General features: G+C 34.6%; 1 protein-coding gene across 2 annotated transcripts in view; it reads right to left on the reverse strand.

The window, feature by feature from the left end:
* Positions 1-21,737, reverse strand: part of ASCC3 (activating signal cointegrator 1 complex subunit 3) — a 402,050-nt gene that overhangs the window by 138,677 nt on the left and 241,636 nt on the right. For both annotated transcript variants that reach the window (XM_053590400.1, XM_053590401.1), the window contains exons 31-34: positions 7,964-8,101; positions 7,758-7,878; positions 5,787-5,919; positions 2,426-2,551 (exon numbers count right to left, since the gene is read on the reverse strand). In XM_053590400.1, coding sequence (XP_053446375.1) covers positions 2,426-2,551; positions 5,787-5,919; positions 7,758-7,878; positions 7,964-8,101 — 518 coding nt within the window. The remainder of the gene's footprint in view (positions 1-2,425; positions 2,552-5,786; positions 5,920-7,757; positions 7,879-7,963; positions 8,102-21,737) is intronic.

The raw sequence follows: 21,737 nt of genomic DNA on the forward strand, positions 1-21,737 counted from the left end.
ACACACTCATATAGGTGATATTTTAAATACAGAAGGGACTTCTAGCCAATACTCTTCAAATATGTCAAAGTTATAACAAAGATGAAGCAAATGGCACAGACCGGAGTGAAATAAGGAGGAAGGACAACTAAACGCAATGCAAGATGGGATGCTGGTCAGAAAAGTGACGTTAGTGGGACAACTGATGACATCTGAATGAAGCTGGTAGATTTATTAACAATATTGTATAATTGTCAATTTTCAGATTTTTAAATTGTACACGGTCATGTAAAATGCTAACACAGGAAGCTGGGTGGAGGGGATATAGTATTATTTTTGTAACTTTTTCTTTCAAGTTCTTTCAAAATGAAAAGTTAAAAATTTAAAAAATATTTTTAAAGAGGAAATATACAAAGGGCAATGTATCTCTAGCAAGGAACTATAATTTTCTAAAGAACTCAACTGGCCTTAGAATTATTTCTGTATTAGACAAACTAGTTTTTAAACTAGACTCTTTAGTATGGTAGAGACCAATAAAGCAGGTGGTAAGAGTACAGGTTTAACCGCTCATGAACTGATATTATGCTTTCCATAATTAATTCAGAACTATAATGGGTTTAATTCATTTATTTAATTCACAATATGACCTAGTAAAGAAGGTAGGCTAATACTCTTTACAGAAAAAGAAAGACTAGCTCAGATAGATGAAGCGACTAAAGGTTAGTAAAGGATAGTTCTGAGACAAGAATCACTGTTTTTATTTCAAGCTCAAAGCTCTTTCTGTCACTTTCAATGCCTTGATTCTTATGTTAAGAGATGATAAACACATATGACCTTACACACCAATACCCTCTCCTTCCAACCACAGTATCAGGTCTAGATCATAATTCAGAAAGCCCAGGATTTTAAGATCTAGCTTTATCACAAAGTAGTTATGGGGTCCAGGCAAGTTATTTTACATGTCTAGCTTCCATTTGTTCAGTATCAAACAATGAGGTTGCATCACAATACATGCAAAGTCTATTCTACGATTCTAATCCCGTAATGTACTGACTGTGGTAAATGTGCAGTTCTGAATGGTTCTCTCACTAGTTTTGCAGCCATGTTTCCAAATAGTTTGTACCTAATACAGATGCCCTAATAGTTGAGGAAACACTGAGCAGAACATTACCATGTTCTCAAACTCCTATCTATGTAAGTGAAAATGTTGGCTGAAAATACATTTCGTAATGTATTGAGAGGCAAAATTTAGTAACAACAATTTCATCATGACTTCTCTGTCTTAACAGTGTAAGGTTAATATTTTCTCTTACTTATATCAGGAATATCCCTGAAATTTTATTTTCTCTCCATTTCCTTTGCATCCTTTAAGATCCTCATCATTTCTCCCTAATTATTAAACAGCTGCCTAACTGGTCTTCTTGCTGTAATTGTCTTCTTGTTCCCATTTGTTCCCTACCATAGTGCCACAAGTATTGAAACAAAACCAACCCTAACTGGGTGATATCAGCCCATTCTAAACAACTTATGGCTTACCACAGCCAATAGAGTCAGATGCAAACTCCTGAGCACTGCATATAGGCAGGCCCTGTACCTTCTGGTGCTTGCCCACTTTCTGGTCAAGACAATATTCTCATTTCAATCTTCCTTAAGTTTGGCTACATCAAACTTTTTCATATTCTCTAAACAATTACTACTGTTTCAAGCCTGAAGGATTTTTACCCATATAGTATTTTTTTTTTTTGCCTGAAGTGCCTTCCACCTTTTCCACCCCTATTCTTGACTCAAGATTGTATGAAGTGCCACCTCTTCTGTAAAGCTGACGCTCTCACAGTCTGAAACAACAGTTCTATCAGGACATTCATGATTTGTCTTGCAATGATTTATTTCTGTTTTTCTCACACTAAAAGATCAACCCTTGGAGACAAGAACCATATACTCATCTTTAATGCCTCAGCGTTTAGTATAACATCTGACAAACAGTTTGTGCTAAATGAAGATCCAGCACAACGCCTGGAGTAAGGTTCTCATTAACCTTTACAAATGTCCCACAAAGTTTTTTTTATCTACAACTTCGCAAGCCTCACTCTTCTCTGAATTCCAACTTCATCTAAGTCAGTCACTACCACATAATTTGGCACATTTCTTAATGACTTTGGGTGTCTTTTCTCGCAACTAGAAAGCAAATTCCTCAGGCTATCTGGAAGTAATTAAAACACGTTAAAAATAAGTACATACAAGTTTTTATTTTCTAATATGATACACAGGGATTATATTAGTGATATATCATTTGATTCTCTAGGTAAATTCATATACCTACAATGTTCAAAGTTCTGAATCTTCTACATATACCTGAATTTGGAGTTTATTACTTTCAACTCTATCTTCTTTCAGTGCAAAACAGCAACGTATTATAAATAATTGCCCTTTAGAGAAGGGCACTTACCTGGGATTCATGATAAGGCGTCTGAAGAAGTAAGTCCAGGTGATATAATCTAGTGCATCTTGCTTAGATGTTATTGTACCACCAGCAATCTCTGCATTTAAATGGTCGGAAAGCACTCCTAATAGGCTACGGAGTGAGTAAGACACAGGAAACATAAATGAACATTAAACTAAATGCACTTGAATTTACCTTCTATAGTCAAGATTCACATTTTATGTTCTAAGATACAAAACAAATGAGTTTTGAATAAATTATACATTTAATATATAATTTTATATAATTTGTGAATAATTCCTTCCAAATTACTTATTGGAAATTTGGTTTCAATGTACATTTACCTCAAGTCTATAAATCATTTAATAAATATCATGAACTTAATGATATTTTATTAAATACATTATTAACCAGTGCACATGTTTTCTTTTTAAAATTATGTTATATTTTCTATTTACACATGAATAAAAAAGTAGACTAGTCAGCAAGAAAATGTCACAAAAATACTACCACAACATAAATTTTTTCCAGAATAAAATACTACCACAACATAAATTTCTTCCAGACACGAGTACCTGTCAGCTGGTATGTACTTAATAGATGGTAGTTATTGCTACAAATCATTTTGGGGAAATAAATTGCTAGATGAAAAAGAAATACAAATTGATAGGAAGGGAGCTACTGACTCTCAGGAGGAGAAGAGGAGAGTCAGGAGAGTTAGGGTAAGAGCAGGTTACAGAAGAATACCTTGGAAAGTAGGAAAGATCATACTTAAGAGGTATTGGAGTAAGCAGGGAATAAGTACTGAGGTGGATTAAAGGAGAGTTAGCAAGAGAGGGAGGATAGTCAGAATACAAAGATTTTCCCTTTATTCATTCATTAACTGTTAAAATACTAGTCATACAAAACATTATTATATTAGGTGTTATAGAGTATAAAAAGTAATCAGATATGTTGGAAGACTGGAATAAAAATGTTCATGTTCAACACAAAACTAAATAAAATTATGATACATGGAATAATATAAAGGTATATTTAAAACAGTTTTTGCAAAGGAAATGAGAAAATGGCTATAATAAGTCAAATGAAAGAAAGTTGCTATGTTACTCTCAATTCACTAGTAGCAGAGTTAAATCGGTACTATCAATGTGAAGACCAATTTGACAATTATCTATTTGAACAATCACTATGAATCAATTATTTCACTTTTTCATTATGACCTACTAGAGAAACATTTACATGTATCATGAAGCAAAAGATTGCACTGCAACATTCCACATAAGAGAGAAAACCAAAATTCTTTAAATGCATATTAATAGAGAACTATGGAATACTCTGTAATAGATAAAATATTAATAACAATCATATAAAAGTGAAATTAAATTTAAAATTTAGTTCATTTTATAGAAGTACACACGAAGAAAACTATATAAATTATGTTATGTTCATCTCAATTAATTCTCACATGTCAACACAGCTGCGTAACCAATACAACATCAAACACTGCCAGTGTCCCAGAAGCCCTCCCATTGTGCTTCTCTTTTTTTTTTTTTTTTTTTTTGTAGAGACAGAGTACCACCCTCGGGTAGAGTGCCGTGGCGTGACACGGCTCACAGCAACCTCCAACTTCTGGGCTTAAGCAATTCTCTTGCCTCAGCCTCCCAAGCAGCTGGGACTACAGGCGCCCGCCACAACGCCCGGCTAGCATTGTGCTTCTCTATTCACTACCTTGCTCAAAAGAATATTCTGGTGTTTGTTTCCTTGAGTGTGGGCCTTGAGCACAACACTTACTGTAAGTAAGAGCAAGATCCCGATACCCTTCCTTGTTTTAAGGTGAAAGCTTTCAGTAATTCCTCATTAATTATGATGCTCCCAGATTTTTTTTGGTATATATTCTTCATCAGATTAAGAACCTTCCATTATACTCCTGCTTGCTAAAATTTTTTATTATGAATGGATGTGCAATTTTATCAGATGCTTTTATTTTAATCCATAATTCTATAATTTTTATTTTTTGTGTTAATTAAAGTGATTAATTATATTTCATTCATTTTCAGATAATATAATAAATCCTCTTTGCATTTATGGAATAAAATACACTTGGTTGTAATGTTTTTGTACCCTCCTGGGTTTGATTTACTAGTGTTTAGGACTTCTAATCTACATTCATGAGAGGCATAGGTTTGTTACTTTCCTTTCTTGTAGATTTCTTATCAGGTTTTGAGATCCAGGTTATTCTAGTTTCATAAAACAAGTTGGCAAGCAGTCCTACCTACCTCTCCTACTACTAGGAGGAATTTAGGTAAGACTGATGTTGTTTCTCCCTTCAATATTATGAAGAATGCACCAGTGAATCTTATCTGTCCACATTTCTTTCCAGAAGGATTTTAAATTTCAGATTCAATTGGTTTGACAAATAAGAAACTACTTAGATATTCTACTTCTTTTTGTGTCAGTTTAAATAATTTTTAAAAGAAATTTTACTATTTGATTGCTTAAAAATTATTTGCATAAAGTTGTTCATATCTTATTATCATTTTAGTCCAAATACCTTTCCATTTCTAATATTCAGAGTTAAAAATTTATCAACTTTATTCATCCTTTGTAAAGAACCAACTATTGATGGTGTTGATTTTTCTCTGATGTACGTTTATTTTCAATTTATTAATTCTTGCTCTTATTTTTCTTTTCCTTTCTTTCCCTTTCTTTGAATTCATGCTACTTCCTAAATTCTTGAGTTGAGTATTTAGATCACTGCATTTTCATTTTTTAATATAATTTATGCTTACAAATTTTCTATAAAGTAATAAAGGAGATACAGTACATATAATAGAAAAGGACTAGGATAAAATCAGAAAATGGTAAGTGTGATAAGTGAAAATATATAAATCTGAGAGAAAAGGTTATTTTTAGCTCAGAAAATGAAGGACGATTTGTGAAAGTGGCAGTAGTTACTGGATCCAAAAAGAAATACAGAATAATTCTGAAATAAGCTGGCAGCCTAAACCATTAAGTAAATGCCCCTTCCACATTTCAACCTAGGTTATCTAGCTTCAAAACCATTGTGACTGAACACCGTGCTACACTATTCTTATTTAACTGAAAATTATATTGCATATTGTGATATAGTGATACATTGATTTTCACATCATATAATTGTTTTAAACTAATTTTTTTTTTTTTTTTTTTTTTTTACAGTTTTTTTGGCCAGGGCTGGGTTTGAACCTGCCACCCTCAGCATATGGGACTGGCACCCAACTCCTTGAGCCACAGGCGCCGCGAATTTTTATCTAATAACATATAACCAGAGAAAGCATCAAATTTCTACAAAATGGATCTATTTAAACTAATTTAAAGCAAAGTTTACCTTGATTCTACTGGGAAAGGTTCATAAAGAAATTTTTTATAAAAGTCTTTCTTTATGTCATGAACCAGAATTACAGCTTTGCCTTGGTCATCAAACTGAGGCCTCCCAGCACGTCCCATCATCTGGAGGACATCTAAAAAAGATAAAGTAAAGGCATTCTTCAGGGTTACACATCACACAAGGTATAGTTACTGATTATGACATACTTGTTTGATACAATAAAATAACAAAAGAAGCAGAATATTTTAAGAGCATGTACCAGCTTTCTGATGGCTACTATTGGGTCTTTCATTTATAAATTTCTGAATGAATTATATTTACGCAGAAATTTATAATTAAGTAAGCAAGTCACTATGATGGAAACTTGAGTTCCCTAAAAGGTATCTCTTAACATTCATAAAAGAAAGATAAAAATTCCCTTTAGTTAAAAATGATTTAAAATAGCTTAATAGATACAACTATATTCTTTTTTTTTGTAGAGACAGAGTCTCACTTTATCACCCTTGGTAAAGTGCAGTAGTGTCACACAGCTTACAGCAACCTCCAACTCCTGGGCTTAGGAATTCTCTGGCCTCAGCCTCCCAAGTAGCTGGGACTACAGGCGCCCGCCACAATACCTGGCTATTTTTTGTTGTTGTTGCAGTTTGGCTGGGGCTCGTTTGAATCTGCCACCCTCGGTATATGGAGCCAGCGCCCTAACCCACTGAGCCACAGGCACTGCCTATATCACTATTTTCATTAAATAAGAAAAAGTAAAACACATACATATAAATCTCCTCAGTAGTTTCATTCATTTGCTTTTCCCCATAAATAATGGGCCCATTTAGGCCTCACCTTCCTGCCAGCCATGGTATAAAATATTTCTTTTATACCACAGAAATGTCTGAGGAAATTAATGATTTATAAATAATAAAGCTTTGGCATGTGTTCATTAAGTAGAAATATATATTGAATATATTTTCCTCTTTAGAACCCACTGAAAATGTTTTATTGAGTTATAAAAAATATACATATACATTTTTGAGTCAGAGTCTCACTTTGTTGCTCTTGGTAGAGTGCCGTAGCAACATAGCTCAAAGTAACCTTGAACTCTTGGGCTTAAGCAATTCTCTTGCCTCAGCCTCCCAAGTAGATGGGACTACAGGCACCTGCCACAATGCCCCGTTATTTTCTGTTGCAGTTGTCATTGTTGTTTAGCTGGCCAGGGCTGGGTTCAAAGCTGCCAGCATCAGTATATGTGACTGGCACCGTAACCACTGTGCTTCGGGCATCGAGCCAAGCTATAAAATATCTTAATGAGATTGTTCAACAAATGCTTTGGTTTTGGAAGTCCCATGGAAGTATCATTTCTAGTGAAATACATTTAAAATTAAATATTGTAAATCTTGATCATCATTTGTTAGGTTACCAATAGCTACTAACTAGTACTTTTATCAACATATAAATTTGGAACCATTAGTTTTTTTTTTTTTTTTTTTTTGACAACGTCTTGCTCTGTCACCCAAGCTAGAGTGCAATGTCATCATCATAGTGCAGGGAAACCCAAATTTCTGGGCTTAAGTGGTCTTCCTGCCTCAGCCTTGACTGGGACTATAGATGCATGTAGATGCATGCTACCATGCTCGGCTAATTTTTTCTATTTTTAGTAGAGACAGGGTCTTGCTTTTCTTGTTCAGGCTACGTCTTGAACTCCTGACCTGAAGTAATTTTTCTGCCGTGGTCTCCCAGAGTCCTAGAATTATAGTTGTGAACCATTGCTTCCAGCTCTGTTATATTTTTATTGTTTGTTAAAAGACTGGGTAAGTAAAAATAAAACAGCTCAACATTTTGAATAATATTTGCCTAGAAACAAAAAATTTATAATTGTCCACCATATGTTTAAATGTTATCAATTCTCAAAAATTTCATTAATTTAATTAATTAAGGCTAAAATATGAGCTTAAGGTATCTCAGTAAAATTTCAAAAATTACCTGTAATGGGAAAATCCACATAACGTCTTGTTTTTCCATCATAATATTCTGTTCCCTTAATAATTACTAAATGAGCTGGGAAGTTTACACCCCAGGCTAATGTGCTTGTAGCAATAAGAACCTAAAAAATACAAGGTTATATAGATAAGTAAAATGCAACTTTTAAGTTATATTGAAATATGAGTTCATGGAAGAAAAGAAAGTACCTGAACTTTACAGTTCACAAATAGTTCCTCTACTGTTTTTCGGTCCCTCTCGTGTAGGCCAGCATGATGCATTCCTATTCCAAAAGCAAGTGTGAGCTTCAGATTGGAATCTCTTACCGTTGCAATGATGTTCTCCATCTGCAGATAAAAACATGATCACAAGATATAGGTGTATCAGGTCTGAAATTTTCATTTTAGCACTGTATTTGATTAATTTTGTTTGCTGTTTATTATGATACTATGTAGACATCAAATTGTAGGCCTTATCTATAGCTATTATTAAATTAATTGAAAAGAATGTACTTGGTGAAAATATTTTCTAAATCAACCGAAGTTTAAATATTATCCATCTTATTTTTATTCATCAAGGGAAAAAAATCTATAAATGGAATATTCTCTTAATGAGTAACAATATGTAATGTTGCCTAAACCAGTTCAGTTCATCTCATTAAAATAAAAAATAAATCTTTCTGGCTCAGGGCCATACATTTAGAAAATATGGACAAAAATTTAATGAAAAAAAAAAATCAGCCATAATTGTACCCAATTCTGTACCCAATAAATTGTTCCAGTTTATGCTTTCTCATTGAGCTTAGTGATTCTAAGCAAGACACATAACCTCTCTGAGCCTTGTTTCTTTAACTGTAAATTTGAAAGAATAATAGCAATCTTACATATATGCACTGAATCTTTCCTTAAAGCCCTATAATAGTAGATATTATTACTAGCTTGATGTATACATTAAGTAATGACATCGTCCATGAATATGTTTTAAGGATATGTACATCTCTTAAAAAATTGTTTTCCAGAAAAGCATATCACTATAAACATACTAAGAGTCTCCATGTCTCTGTACCCTCAAAACTGAGTATTATTTAAAAAAAAAAATTTAACTGGTGTATTTTTTTTTCCTACTTCTCATTTGTTTGATCAATATTACAAAAAAACCACTTTATATTCCGGTTGTTTGTTTTTGTAATATTTTTTTTCATTTTCTAAGTGGCTGCAATAGTCTTTTTTTCTTAGTGGCACATGATAGTTGGTATAGATACTTCCATCTGTTTTTTTATTTGTACTTTATTTTATTTATGTGTTCTTCAATTTTATAGACCTAAAATTATACTTTGGTCTGTTATGTTTCGTTGCTTAGAAAACTTTTCCTCAAATATATATTCATCCATTTCTTTAATTTCCATTATAGTTTTTTTAACATATAATTACCTTATGTAATTAATTTTTGTATATAAAATATCGTAGAAATCTAAGTTTACTTTCCCTAAATAATTACCCAGTTACTCTAGCAATATTGGCTTCATAATTACTAACCTCATTTATTTCAAAGGCTAAATGTATTATATTCAGAATTTTTTATATAAAATAACATTTGTATTTTTTAATAGATTTAATTTCCAGCCTCATTTTAGTTCACTGAATTGTCATGTCTAAATGGCTTTTGAAAATCCTATTTTATATAAAAACGTTCTGAATATTCTATAATTTTCCATTGGACATGGAAGATAATATAAATTTTATGGTAATAAGCAGTAAATGTTATTTTCTTAAAACTCCTTGTAAAGGACTAAACAGAAAGCCCAGTCTCCTTTTGTTTAAAGATTAACAGGTGGGCGGCGCCTGTGGTTCAACGGAATAAGGCGCCCGCCCCATGAAAAGATCGCTTAACAGGTCCTTAAAGCAGAGAATAACAAAAGTTATAACATAAGAACGTTCTTTCTGGGCAGCTCCTTGAGGGCAGTGATGCAAAGATAAAAGTGATTTGAAAACACGTGCACATTAGAAGGACCTAACTCCTTAACTTCACCAGCACATTCCAACAGTAAGCAACAGTGAAAAGGAATTTGAAAACAGGTACATGTGTAATTTTAAATGCCTGCAATAGAAATATGGAAAACTGACATTTTCTTTGGATTTTTCTTCTGCTATTAACCACTTCTAATACATCTAAGCATACTTGCAATACATTTACTTTCTTGCATAAACCAATAAGTAGATGACAAAATCCCCAGAAAGAAAAACTGCTGGCTGCTGCAGTTTAGTAAAACTGTGTAAGACCAAAATATCCTATAATAAAGTACTCCTTCCATTTTTATTAATTTTATTTCCCATGGAAAATTTTTCTAGTTTTTTTTTTTTGCATTAAGTGATCCATATCCTTGTTATTGTACTTTAAACAACAGGTTTTATTTTCATCAAAATATCACAATATGAGCAATATATTTAGGAACTTACAATAATGAAAGCTTAAGATATGATAACAGATATTATTTGTTGAGCATTGATTATATGCCAGTCATTGTGTTTAATACTTTACAAAATTATCGCATATAATCTTTTATATAGGGTAACATATCTCTAATATAACACCTAATTCATTTATGCAAATCAGTATACTTCAAATTCAGAGTCAATGATTTTGAACACTACAGAGTAGCCTTTCTCAACACTCTTTCCATGAGATAACTAAGCTTCATGAAAAATATTTAGGTTGCTCTCCAAGGATGGCCAGTACCTTTCTACATAGATAGGAAACAAGTTTGTTTATTATATAAAATAGATGCCTGGGGACATTAAAGCTTAATTCTTGTTAAGGGCTACTATAAAATTAAAAAAAAAAATCCTGATAATTAAAACATTTAGATAAAAAAGTTTTAACTTTATAGTTCATCTCTGTTCAACAAATATTTGTTGTAATATATAGATATCTTTCCAATAAATAGTCTTTGAAATATGTCTGACCAGCTGATAGTCAAACTAAAAAAAATTATTCACTATTGTACATAAAAGAAAGACAGATCTACGTTCTTCTAAGTAGTGGTCTTCTTTTTGAGGTAGTGGGGAGGAGGCACATATGTAAACTGTTGAACCATTTACTTTAACTTAATAGATTTTTTTTTACATTTTAAATTTATTATACTGAAAAAGCTTTTGTAGAAAAATAGGATTCCATTTAAGTAGATACATTACTCTGTGTCTGAAATACATTCCAGTTAGAATATAATTCAGTGAGTTGACGACAATGCTGGCTCCAAAAGAAAGGAGGAGGCCAGATTGGACAAGAATGAGCTAACAGATTGTGCAGCCCAGTTCTGTCCCTTCGAGTGTGATATATTGTTTCAAGATGCTAAAAACCCATACTTTCTCAAAGCATATCTGTTGTGCTGGTTTTCTCATTTTCACAGAATCCTCATTATCAGAACTCTGTTCTCTTTTCAAAGCATGTCAGACTCAGACCATATGCCACTGAATAATGCTTATCAATTGTCCAAAATGCCCAATAAAAACTGCACCATACATAAGAATCATGAAAGTTATGAAGTCTTTTTAGTGAAAAACAATTAAATATATCATATCTGGTACAGATGTTAAATGAAGTTAAAACATTTCCTTATAATTACCAAATGCTAATTTCTTATACTACACTTCTTTATGATTAACCTCATAGAATGAAGAAAAAAAACTAAAATTGAAGGAAACATTGTATAACATACTATGGAGCTACTAAAAAGAATTTAAGAAAAAAAATTAATTCAAAATAATAGTTTACAAACGTTGTTAATATTTCCCTAACTTCAATTCTCTTGCTGTCCCTTCTGAAGCCCAAAGACAACCACAGCTCAAATGACTCATAATCAAATACATTTATATGAGATTAAATATAAGTTTTGGGTAAAATAAATATGTAAATAAAATTTGAACTAAATATACAAATAAATGATACTAGGTAAAACTTTGCCATGTATATCTGAAAAATAAATACACACTATTTTCAATGTTTGCTGTTTAGTTTCGCCTGATTCTTAAGGATAATGGGTACCAAAACTGGGTTGTAGGGTGAGATATTAAATATTTTTCTTATCATTTTTCTCCTTTAATTTACTATGCTTTTGGCAGGAAATCCTAGTGTAAGCACTTCATATTTATTTTTCAATATCAATTTTAGGTTTATTTCCATTTTTGGAGACTTCAAATTCCAACTCATGCTTACAGAACATTCCTGTATATTGAAAAGCCTTTAAAATGTAGATAAAGTTAATAGAAGGGACATTATAGAATTAATTTTCTAAAGTAGCATAATCTTAAGTGAATACAATATGAGCATTAGTTAAAATTGTGAAGGATCATAAGCAAAAGTGTATAAATATAAGATCAAATTTTAACACATACCTTTCAGCAAAACGATCTGTTTATAAAGTATTATGCAATGTTGCTGCACTACAATAGTAACAACAGTTAACATTTATTGAACATTTAAGTATGTTTCAATATCTTAAATGTATTAACAGAAGTAATGCTGACAATATTCCTACGAGGATGACATTATTATTGTTCACTTTTATAGCTGAAGTGATGAAGCTCAGAGGTTATACAATCCTCCAAGGCCACATAACTTTTCATAGGCAGTCAGTATTGAACCAGAACCTGAGAAGACTTCCTCCAGTCCCTGCCCTAACCACTTCAATGCCACCTTATAATCACAACATGAATGGGAGGTATACTTCAATTAGCCACTGAAAGAAATATTCACCAGTCTATGGCTTTGCCCCATTATTTTAAAGTGTATGCTGAAAGCAGGTAAGATCTGAAATGATGGAGTAATGTATTAGACTCACACAGCTGAGGAAACCTATGGAGAGGATTTATTTTTTATTATTTCCATCCTATGCCTAAAAATGAAGAATTATCTTCTTTTCTAAACTAAAATATCACCTCTTCAACTTCCTCATGATAAGAATGGCACGGCTCTTGTTGGTTGCTCCTGTTAAACTATTTAGTAACTGATTTTACTCTATCTTAATTGCATTTTCAACTCCATCAAATTCCTCCACCCCCCACTCCCAGACTTTTCCATATTCTCTAGTCAGTATGTTGCCAATGATTTCCACCACTGTATGGCACAGTAAAAGAACAAAGGCTCTGGGTTAGTCCCCCTGGTCTTGAGCACCAATGTTGCCTCTCACTTACTTTGTGCTATTAGGGCAAATCATAGATGTTTCAGTTTCTCCATATGGAAAACTGGGATACAAGAACTCCCCTCCCAGATTTCATGATTAAATGTGATAATATAAACTTTTAATAAACTAGTTAAGTACTCTATAAACATATGAATCATTATTAAGCTTTGCTTCTTCAACAGGACAAGTCTGATACCAACTAAGGCAAAATGAAATAGACCAGCTTCCCATCTTGTAGCTTAAGGATATTAATAGCTCCTCTTAACTGCACAAATACTCCACGAGGCCCAACTGAGTTCAAATGTCCAATCCTCAGCAAATCTGTAGATAATACCTGTTTGACACTAAATATTCTTAGCCTAATTGTTTTTTTACTAGTCAGTTGTCAAGAGGCATTGAGGCCTGATCCAAATGGAAAGCACTTGGTGTGGGAGTTTAGCATCATGAGCTAAATCTATTTTAGTTTCACACAAACCAAAAAAGTCCTTTGAGTTAAAAATGTGTTTACTCTGCATTAAATTCAACTTAATTTGTGATTTTTCAATCATTCAAAGTTCATCTTCCAAGCTCATACTAACTTTTTACCAATAAGAAGAGGTTAATATCTATCTACATGTTGAATGAAAAGGCAAATGAATCAAAGAAAACTATAGTAAAATGCCATTAATAGAAATCCTACCAAATCTGAACCTGTGATAATTTTAAGTTAGTCTATAGTTCATTTTTATAAGTCTACAAAGATTTTACTTGTAATGAAGTTAGATGAACTTCATTAATGATAAACTTCTCAAGCATCTGTATAAACACGTCAGTATTAAGCATGTAAAAATACTAACAATCTTACTTTTCATGAAATTACTCTTTTATGCATTGTACTACACAGGTTTTCATGAATTCATTTTGAAGTACTGCGTAAAAGTGTAATTGGTACCTTAAAAAATAACGTTCTGTGTAATTTAGATAAGTCTTCCAGCCAATTAATTAACATGACCTAACTACATTTTTGGTCCTATTTTCAAGGTACTCTTATCTCTCACACTCCCATGATCTCCATCTGGATTCCTTCCGTGGTTTGCACGATTCAGAAAGCTGTTGTCTCTTCTGCTTCTGATGTTTTCCCAACCTACCTTTGGGGTAGACTTTAGAACACAAATGAAAACATTTTGGTTAAGGGCCTCGACAAAAGACCTTGCAGAATTCTGTCTAATTCATTCCCACTTGCATTAACAGAAATGAATAGCTAGTCCTCTTTGTTGCATTCTTCTTTTAGCCACTAGACCTTTATTTAACAAAGTGGAGAAAGAAAGGAGCAGCCCGGCTGCTGCCTGGAAGATACGTGGAGGAGTTGAGCAAAAGGATGTGAGCAAGACTTTATTAGAACAAAGGCTCATCTCCAGCCAGTATTCTGCTTTCTCACCCCAGATATAGTGTCTCATCAAGGTGTGAGTGGTGATAAAAGGGTCGTATTCTGAGATTCGGCCAATAAGCCAAGTCAGTAAAAAGGATATTCCTTCTGTCTGCTCTTTTTATCTTTTAGTGCTAGTTGGCAACTAATCCAGATTCTAGCACTGTTCGCCTTTCCATAGGGGACCAGAAAGCTGACATATCATACTTGTTAAATGCTACATTATAACAATAATTATATTACGTAGCAAAGCTTCCAGAAGCAGTTATATGTCCTATTTGCTTCCATTCTCCCCCATCTCCCATTTACCCTTCAATCCATCCCAAACTGGCTTCTGTTCACAACACGTCACTGGCTCTGAGAGTTAAATCCCACGGTGTTTCTCCTCTGCTTTCCTCCCACTCAACTGCCATCAGAGGCTGGCACAGCCCAGCCCTCCGTCCTTCCTGGACTCCTCTCTCCTGCACTGTTCTAGACACCACCTTCCCTCACTGGCACCGCGGTCTCAGTGCCCTTTGCTAGTTCCTTATTTTCTCAGCTCAGACTCCACACGCTGACAGACCTGAGGGGCTCCTCTGTGCTTGTTCACCTGGATTTAAATGCTGCCTCCACGCTGATGTTCCCGTGTTCATATGTTCCCCTCTCTTCCCAAATATGTTTTACAGACTTTTTACATCTAATTGCCTTGAAATCTCTCCTTGAAATCTTGGATATACCAGAGGCCTCTGTAATAAGGTGACCTCTGAACAGAGAACTGAAGAATCAAGGACACAAACCTCACCTCTATCTACAGGAGAATGATCCAGGGCGTTAACACTAACACAAATGACAAACCCAGTTTACACGTCAAGATCATTTTTGCTGCTTACTAGGAAATGAAATGGATGTAAATGCAAAATTACCGAAGGTGGTGGCCTAGGGACCATCTACGCTGGAGGCAATGAGAATAGAAAGGTATGTTTGGGACTAGAATCAGTAAGACTTTCTGACAGACAAGGAATGAGCATTAAAGAAAAGAAGGGGATCAAGAATGAGTCTCCACTCACTGACCAGGGCTTCTTTTCTCCAGGGTACACTGTTGTCAGAGATCAGCAGACTGTATGTGGATGGTTCTGCATCAGGGTTGCCTGTTGTGTTCCATTGGTCTATGTTTCTATTTTTCTACCAGTACATGCTATTCTGGTTACTACAGCCTTGTAGTATAGTTTGAAAAACTGAACTATAAACTGAAAAACTGGGAAAACTAAATAGCCACATGCAGAAGATTGAAACAGACTCCATATCTCTCACTGCTCACAAGAAAATTAATTCAAGATGGATAAAAGATTAATTCAAACTTAACACATAAAGCCATAGGAATTATAGAAGATAATGCTGCAAAGACGCTTCTAGACGTTGCTGCAGGCAAAAAGTTTAGGAAGATTTCCAATGGCAATCATAGCAACAACAAAATAAATAAACAGGACTTGATTAAAGCTTCTCCCCAGCCAAAGAAATAATCTACGGAGCAAATTGGCAATCTACACAATGGGAGAAAATATTCACAAGCTATATATCTAATAAAGGGTTAACAATCAGAATCTACAGAGAACCCAAGCAAATCAGCAAGGAAAAAACAAACAACCCCATTAAAAACTGGGCAAAAGACATTAAGCTTTTCAAAATGCACACTTTTCAAGAGAAGAGAGACAAATGGCTGATTAACACACAAAAAATGCTGAACATTATTGATTATCAGGGAAATGCAAACTAAAAGCACAATAAAACATCACCTTATCTCAGTTAGAATGACTTTTATTAAAAAGTCTAAAACAATAGATGCTGGCATGGATGCAGAAAAAAAGGAAAGTTTATACATTGTTGGTGGGATGGCAAATTAGTAAAACCTCAATGGAAAACAGTATGGAGATTCCTCAAAGAACTAAAAGTAGATCTACTATTTGATACAGCAATCCCACTGTTGGGTATTTACCCGAAGGAAAATGAGTCATTTTTTTTTAATCAAGAAGACATCTGTACTTGAAGGTTTACTACAGCACAATTCACAATCACAAAGATGTGGCATCAACTCAAGTTCTCATCCATTCATAAGTGGATTAAGAAAATGTGTTAGCTGTATACAGTGGAATACTACTCAGTCATGAAGAAGGATGAATTAAGGCCTTTTGCAACACTCTGGATGGAAAAGGAGACCATTAAACTAAGTGAAGTATCTAAAGAATGGAAAAACAAATAACACATTTACTCACTATTAAATTGCAATTAACCAATGAAAACACATACAGGTGCACAGAGGGAAGTAAAACTCAGTGGAAATCAAGCAGGGGGGTAAGGAGGGGAGGATGGGTATTAGATGTAACCAAAATTGATACATGTAACTAAAAACATTTGTATCTCTGTAATATTTTGAAATAAAATAAAATGACTCTTCAGTTCTTATCTCAAACATCTAAGTTGATCATGGTGCATTTACTGAAAGGGGAAGCCTAAGAGTAAAGGACGGAAGGGAGAAAGAAGACAGAGAAGAGCTTAAAAAGCTTTAGTGCCCTAGAACATTCTTCCCTTCGGTATCAGTTCGCCTGTCTGGTTTGCTTTCTTGCTTCCTTTCGTTCTCTATTCAGAGATCACCTTATCAGAAAGGCCTTTCTTACCTTTACACGTGAACACTCACAACATCCTACTACCCACCCCAGCACTCACTATTGCCTTTATTCTTCTCTTATTTTCTTCCTATGGGAATTATCACATTTTGACATATTTGCTTGTTATTTATCATTTCACTAGAATGTTATTCTATAAGGGCAAGAACTGTACCTGATACACAGAAGCAGCTCAGTAAATGAAACTAGTGTATGGTGCCCCATGATCACATTAATGTAAACAGCTATGATTTAATAAAAATAAAAATAAATGTCTTTTTAATAAATGAATAAATGACTATTTTCTCCTAGTACTTAGACTAGATTTCAAACTCCCTAACCACAGGTTGAAGGCCTTACAGTAGCTGGCCTTCTGCCTATCCCTCTCCTCTCAGCTCTTCTGCTACAGCTAAGCTCATCTCCCAGTTCCTTTAACATTCCATTCCTGTTCCTTTGGCCTGAAATGCTGTCTCCTCTGTTGGTAGAGTTACCTCATTCTCTTCCTTTCACTTTCAGCTTCTTCCTCAAAGAAGTCTGACCATTCTACTACACTTATTTAAAGTGTCCTCCCATTTTCTTATTCCTTTACATTTCTTGTTGGTTTATTTGACAGCAGTTTTCATAATGTGCAATTATTTTACTTGCTTAATCATACGTATAATATATCTTATATGTATATATTTAATTTCTGTCTTCTTCAGTTGGCTAACTTGGTACTTGATAAGTTGTACATATTCAATAAATATATGCTAAATGAATACAAATTCTCGTCAGGGATGCTTATTGCTTTGAATTTGAGAATTGTTATTTTTATGTGCATGGGGGGTAGTGAGAAGAAAACAAAAACTGAGTTCCTGCCTATGTGACACTAGGTGACCTTGCAACTGAAGCTGCTGACCATAAACTAGATATTTCATTGTTACTTAACTGCAAAGGAGAGATGATGCAAGTTGATGGCCAACACTTGGCCTTGTAGTTACTAAATTAGCCAGGAGCCTGCCAAGAGCACTACTGGAGGACAAGGTGGCTAGAAAGACAGAAGTTTAAGGATTGCACAACAGTCCCAGAAAAAAATACACTACCATTGTAAGCTCTAGGCCCATTTTAAAGTACCTCACCCAAGGGATCAGTTACCTTGTCACGAAGAGATTACACAGGACTCTATCACAGAGTGGACATCTATTCACCCCTGCAAGAGTAGACACTTACTTTGGATTTTAATTGTCTTTTTCTTACAAATCATGGTTCTGCAGGTATCCTCAGTGGTAAAATTCCTGAATGCCTTATATACCGCTGTGATATCCTGTACAGTAATGTCTCTGACTGACAAACTTTATGGAGAAGAAAGTAAAACAAGGAAATGCCATGAAATACAGTGGTCTTATGTCCCTCATCAATAGAAAGAGCTGTCTTTTTACTTACATTAATGACTCAGAGTGGCAGCTGGAAGACAGCACCCTGGAAAGGTCAGAGTACTGACTGTAGGACAGGATATGCTCTGAACAAGTAATCATCAATGATGCGGTTTCTCTCACTGCCAGAACATACAATTCCAGGAACCATGTAGTCAGGTGTGCAGATGCCCTTTGAAATCACAGCTAATAACCACTCACAAAATTTTTGCTTCCGTTCCCTACAACTTTAGCTCTGCTAGCTGGGTGGCTTAACAATGTAACTGGAAGCTGAAAAAGCCAAATAACCATTTGATGATCTCATGCTGCCAGATGAACAAATAAAACATGCTCAAAATGCAGTCTAGACAACTGATCCTAATGATGAAATTGGGGTGCTACTATAAAGAAGGGGAGAGAAAAACTTGGATGGACCCCACAGAAACTCTTACACCATTATATGGATTTGAAAAATTACTGATTTTTACAACCCTCTATATTTCCGGCCTCTAAGGAATGAGAGAGACTGGTCACTCCTCTGGATGAAGAATCTTGATTAGCTTAGTGGCTGGTTGAAAAAATGGTGTACAGGTGATTGGAGAAAATAGATCATAAATATCTGTTTGGTCTCTGATCAGTTTCAGAAACAAATACTATGGCCTCTACCTTTGCTTCCTTGCTGCCACATATATGAACTAACATGCTATTTTAATTAACATGTTTTAATTAATTTTGTTCCTCTTTACTCTCCTTATCCTCTAGTGTTGAATACAGCATAAAGTTGTGGGTAACTTTATCATTTAGTACACTGGTGACAGAACACTGAAACGGGTGACAAAAGAATCAGAGCATGACAAGCAAGAGATCCAGAACTATGTGCTGTGTATGAACAGCCAGTACCTGAATATCATCTCCTACAATACAAGGCAGAGGTTGGAAGCTATTCGCTTTTCCCTGCCATATGCCAGAGATCAGAACTCAGGCATTCGGATCTCTCTGTCTTGACTGGAAACTTGCAGAGTGATGCAAAGATACAGATAGCAATAGTTTGAGATTAATGGTGCAACTAGTAGAATTCAAGTGCCATGGCAGCACATACCCATGAACTCCTGAAACCACTACATAAAGGCTTCCTAAAGATGAATACAGAAGGGTATTACTTATGAGATTTTCCTGATGTGGTATGATCTTTTCCTTTCTTTTTTTTGAGACAGAGTCTCACTATGTTGCCCTTGGTAGAGTGCTGTGGCGTTATAGCTCACAGCAGCCTCCAACTCTTGGCCTTAAGAGATTCTCCTGCCTCATTCTCCCAAGTAGCTGGGACTAGGGCACCTGCCATAATGCCCGGATATTTCCTTAGAGACGGGATCTTGCTGTGGCTTAGGCTTGTCTCCACCCACCTCGGCCTCCCAAGAGTTGGGATTACAGGCGTGAGCCACGGCACCCGGCCCCTGATCTTAAATCAATGATATGTGTGAAGATGTCTCTCTGCTTCCTTAATAACTTCATTGTGAGACTATACTGGATTAAGTAGATAGATAACTTTTTTTTTGGCTTTATGAAAAAAAGCTAGAACACATATATTCATTTTAGTCACATTCTCTCTCCCTTCTCTTTGGATACACCCTACTTTCTTAACTTTCCTTACTCTCCCCCACTGACAGTTCCAGACTCAATGTTATCAACAGCAGAATAATTTGGATGATGCTCTATGCCAGACACCCTGCGCCACAGCTACCAGCATAATGGTGGCTGTGCTTACCTGGCCTCCTTCAACAGCTCAAGTTGTCAACACTAGAGATCTGACCAGTGACCCGAGCCTTGCCACAGAACACCAATTTAACCCTCCTGTATAAGGAGAAGCAATAGGAGTAGCCACTACGCTTCCAACCCAGAGTATTATAGAAGGAAGCAATGCAAAAGCTAAAATGTTAGAAAGTTTTCCTATTTTAAATTAATTATTTAGGTGTTCAACAACTGAACGTCTACTTTATAACAGCCTTTAGTATAGTCACATCGAATTCACATAGTGATCAGTTAGAAACCCTCTGAAATTTTGATTTTAAAGGTGAATGTCTTTGGAAGCAATAATAAAACGAGGCCTAGCTTGCCTTATTCCTGAGATCGACTTGGTGAAACAAAAAGTCCTGAAATGACATCATTATTTCTAGCTGTCCAACTTTATAATAACTATTTCACAATAAATTTATATTTATTAATATAAACAAAGCAATAAGACTCATAAATTTAAAATTCATAATAAATATTTTACATAAATAAAAAATAATACTTTCTAGCTGTCTTACTTTGTCCTATTTTAGGAGCAAAAATCTATACTTTCATCAGAAATGATGAATAAATTCTATGGTTTGTACTTGGGCTTGGTGATAAAATTTCATGCTGATAAAAACAAAAACAAAACAGAGAAATAATGCTACACAATGTCTGAACTACCCACAGTTTCTTCGGTCTCCTACACTAAAATAAAAAAAAAAAATACAGCAGAGGCATTCTATGGTTGGGAAGAGCATCTGAGGTTCACATTTGAAGTTAACATGAGTCACACATATAATAAACTCCCAGTGTCTATATGCTTGGAGCAAACATCCCAAAACATGTTTAGTAGTTTTGAACTTTGTATCCTGACTTCAAAGAAAAGCTCTATTTGGCAGACTTTTAGGGATGAGACATAGCGGAATAAAATTACACCTAGAGTGATATTCCACATAAACTAAGTCATCAATATTCCACGTATCTATTTTTCAGCCCTGGCCTCCTAAGTCACGACACTGTTTTAGACACATGAGGGTGATTATTTAGATGGAATGCCAAATAAATCATACAGGACAAAAAAAAAAAAATCTGCTGGCAAAACTATTTTGACTTTATATTATCTTGACTAAATATTTGGTATAAACACACAAATAACTTAAAGAAGTAAAGATGAAATGTTAAAGATATAATGATACCTTTCACTCTATTTCAAGCTGTCAGTTGATAGCCTTTATATTAAGCTAGTTTTAGGGTCTATTAGTGAACAAGGTCATCTGTGGAACTAAGCAAGAACATTCTGAAACATCGGTTAAGTGTTACATACTAACGTAATATATATAGTGCTATCCAATGGGCCTACCAATACCAAGTGAACCATTGAGAAGTTGGGGAGAAACATGCAAACTGTTAAGAATGGATACCAGTGGGTTTGGAGCCTTGTTTTATACTGATGCCAAGCAACACTGATTTTCTTCAGGCTGCAGGAGATCACAAAGGGGCATGTGGAGGAGGAAGAGAGGAGATGTAACTATTACGTTATTGATACCACCTGTTTTCATCATAACTCTAAGAAAATATTTCTAAAAGTTGGAAAAA

The sequence above is a fragment of the Nycticebus coucang genome, chromosome 5 (genome assembly GCF_027406575.1).
Source record: "Nycticebus coucang isolate mNycCou1 chromosome 5, mNycCou1.pri, whole genome shotgun sequence".
NCBI lineage: Eukaryota > Metazoa > Chordata > Mammalia > Primates > Lorisidae > Nycticebus > Nycticebus coucang.